The sequence below is a fragment of the Egretta garzetta genome, unplaced genomic scaffold (genome assembly GCF_000687185.1).
Source record: "Egretta garzetta isolate BGI_Z169 unplaced genomic scaffold, ASM68718v1 scaffold576, whole genome shotgun sequence".
Lineage (NCBI taxonomy): Eukaryota > Metazoa > Chordata > Aves > Pelecaniformes > Ardeidae > Egretta > Egretta garzetta.
In genome coordinates this window covers 127,911-129,641 of record NW_009260074.1, presented here as the reverse complement: position 1 = coordinate 129,641, position 1,731 = coordinate 127,911, and the positions used below count along the sequence as shown (strand labels likewise).

General features: G+C 53.4%; 1 protein-coding gene across 1 annotated transcript in view; it reads left to right on the top strand.

The window, feature by feature from the left end:
• AKAP8 (A-kinase anchoring protein 8) overlaps positions 1–1,731 on the top strand; it is a gene marked incomplete at its 5' end in the record, with an annotated part of 31,132 nt that overhangs the window by 5,913 nt on the left and 23,488 nt on the right. Inside the window, one exon of the mRNA XM_035896786.1 lies at positions 1,102–1,708. Coding sequence (XP_035752679.1) covers positions 1,102–1,708 — 607 coding nt within the window. The remainder of the gene's footprint in view (positions 1–1,101; positions 1,709–1,731) is intronic.

The window sequence follows — 1,731 nt, the reverse complement described above, 5'->3', positions numbered from 1 at the left end:
CGGGCGGGGCCCCCCGTGGACCCAGCCTGGCCGGGGCCCCCGTGGATCCAGCCTGGCCAGGGCCCTCAGCAGAGCCCCCCTCCCCGCCAGCAGATCCACGCTCCCCCCCCAGCTTGGTGCCATCTCCAAACTGACTGAGGGCACCCTCCATCCCCTCGTCCAGCTCACTGATAAAGCCATTAAACAAGAGCGGCCCTAGAACTGAGCCCTGGGGGACTCTTAAACTCAGTTTAAGCTCTTCCAATTGCACCGGCACGATCCAGCGTTCGTTCCCCCGGCAGACGAGCTTGACTTCTTATTCTTTGCCTCTCCTCCTCCATATGCACGTATGTGTGTGTGTTTGACATCTCCCTCCCTCCCAAGTGCATCAAACTCGATGTGCTTATCGAGCGTTAAAAGCGACGTCCGTTTTCGATTCAATTCCTCTCTTTTGCTCAAAGCTTTTTATTTACAATTTACAGTATTTTTTTTCTTCCTCTGCCTCCCTTTTCCCTCCTGGTTGCCCAGGAATTATATTTCTTTTTTCTGCTGCTGCCTTACCTTAGGCCAGCCTGGAGAGTTGTTCCTTATCGGTGCGTGTTTTGCTGCTGAAATATAATGCAGATTTTGGCAAGAATTACTGAATAATTCAAATTTTGCCCTCTTTTTTTTTTTTTTTTGCCTGGTGCTGTCAGGCAAGGTGCTGCGGGGTTTATCCCTGTTAATTCACACCCGGAGGCGCAGCTGAGAGGCAACGAGAAGCAGCTTTTACCCGGGGAAGCTTTTGGGATCTGCTTTTCCGCTGGCAAAACGTAATTCAGCGTGGTTTAGTGCCGTAAAGTCGATAAAGTTACGACCTCGCTGAGGGATTTCTGTTCAGATACTCGTGCAGAAAACCGCACTGCTTCGATATTTATTAATTTTTTTTTTTCCCCCCCCAGACTAAGGAAAAAGTGGCGTGGGCTACAGAAAGCCACGCAGGGCTTAAATGTTTTTAAACCTATTTAAAAATGGTTTTAATCCCATTTTTTCTGGCCAAAGCCGGTGGGATTTTGAGAAAAATGGATGCAATGGATGTGGGGGTGTGGTTCTCCCTGCTGACCCCCGTCTCCTCCCGCGCAGCTCTTTCAGATTTGAGTCTTTCGAATCCTACGACTCGAGGTCTTCGATGAACGACCGCGACGTCTATCGATCGGGCTACGATTACGGCGAAGTCGGCGCCGATCGGAACGATTCCTTCGGCAGCCCGTTCGATAACCGCAGGGATCAAGCCCGTAACCGAGGAAACAACTACGGCCTCATCCGGGGACGGGGCCAAAACCGCGTGCAGAATCGGGGGCGTCTGAACGCTTTCAACCGCGCTGACCACTTCATGCCCTCCTCCAGCTCCGAGCGCCTCTCGGCTCGTTGGAATGAGTTGAACTACATGGGTGGGCGCGGGATGGGGGGTGCCGGATCCAACAGGCTCCCTTCCCTCTTTTCCCAAGCCCTCGTTCCCGATTACGGCGATTACGGCGACTACGGAGATTACGGCGACTACGGCGACTATGGGGATTACGGCGATTACGGCGACTACGGGGATTACGGCGACTACGGAGACTACGACTATGGCATGATGGGGATGTCGGGCATGGGAATGGGACGGTATGGGAATATGCCCTACGGAATGGGGAGGCAGCGCAACAGGGACAGGATGGGTGCGGTGCCCTGGCACATGAACGCGCTCATGGTAAGTCGTCACCATCGGGGTTT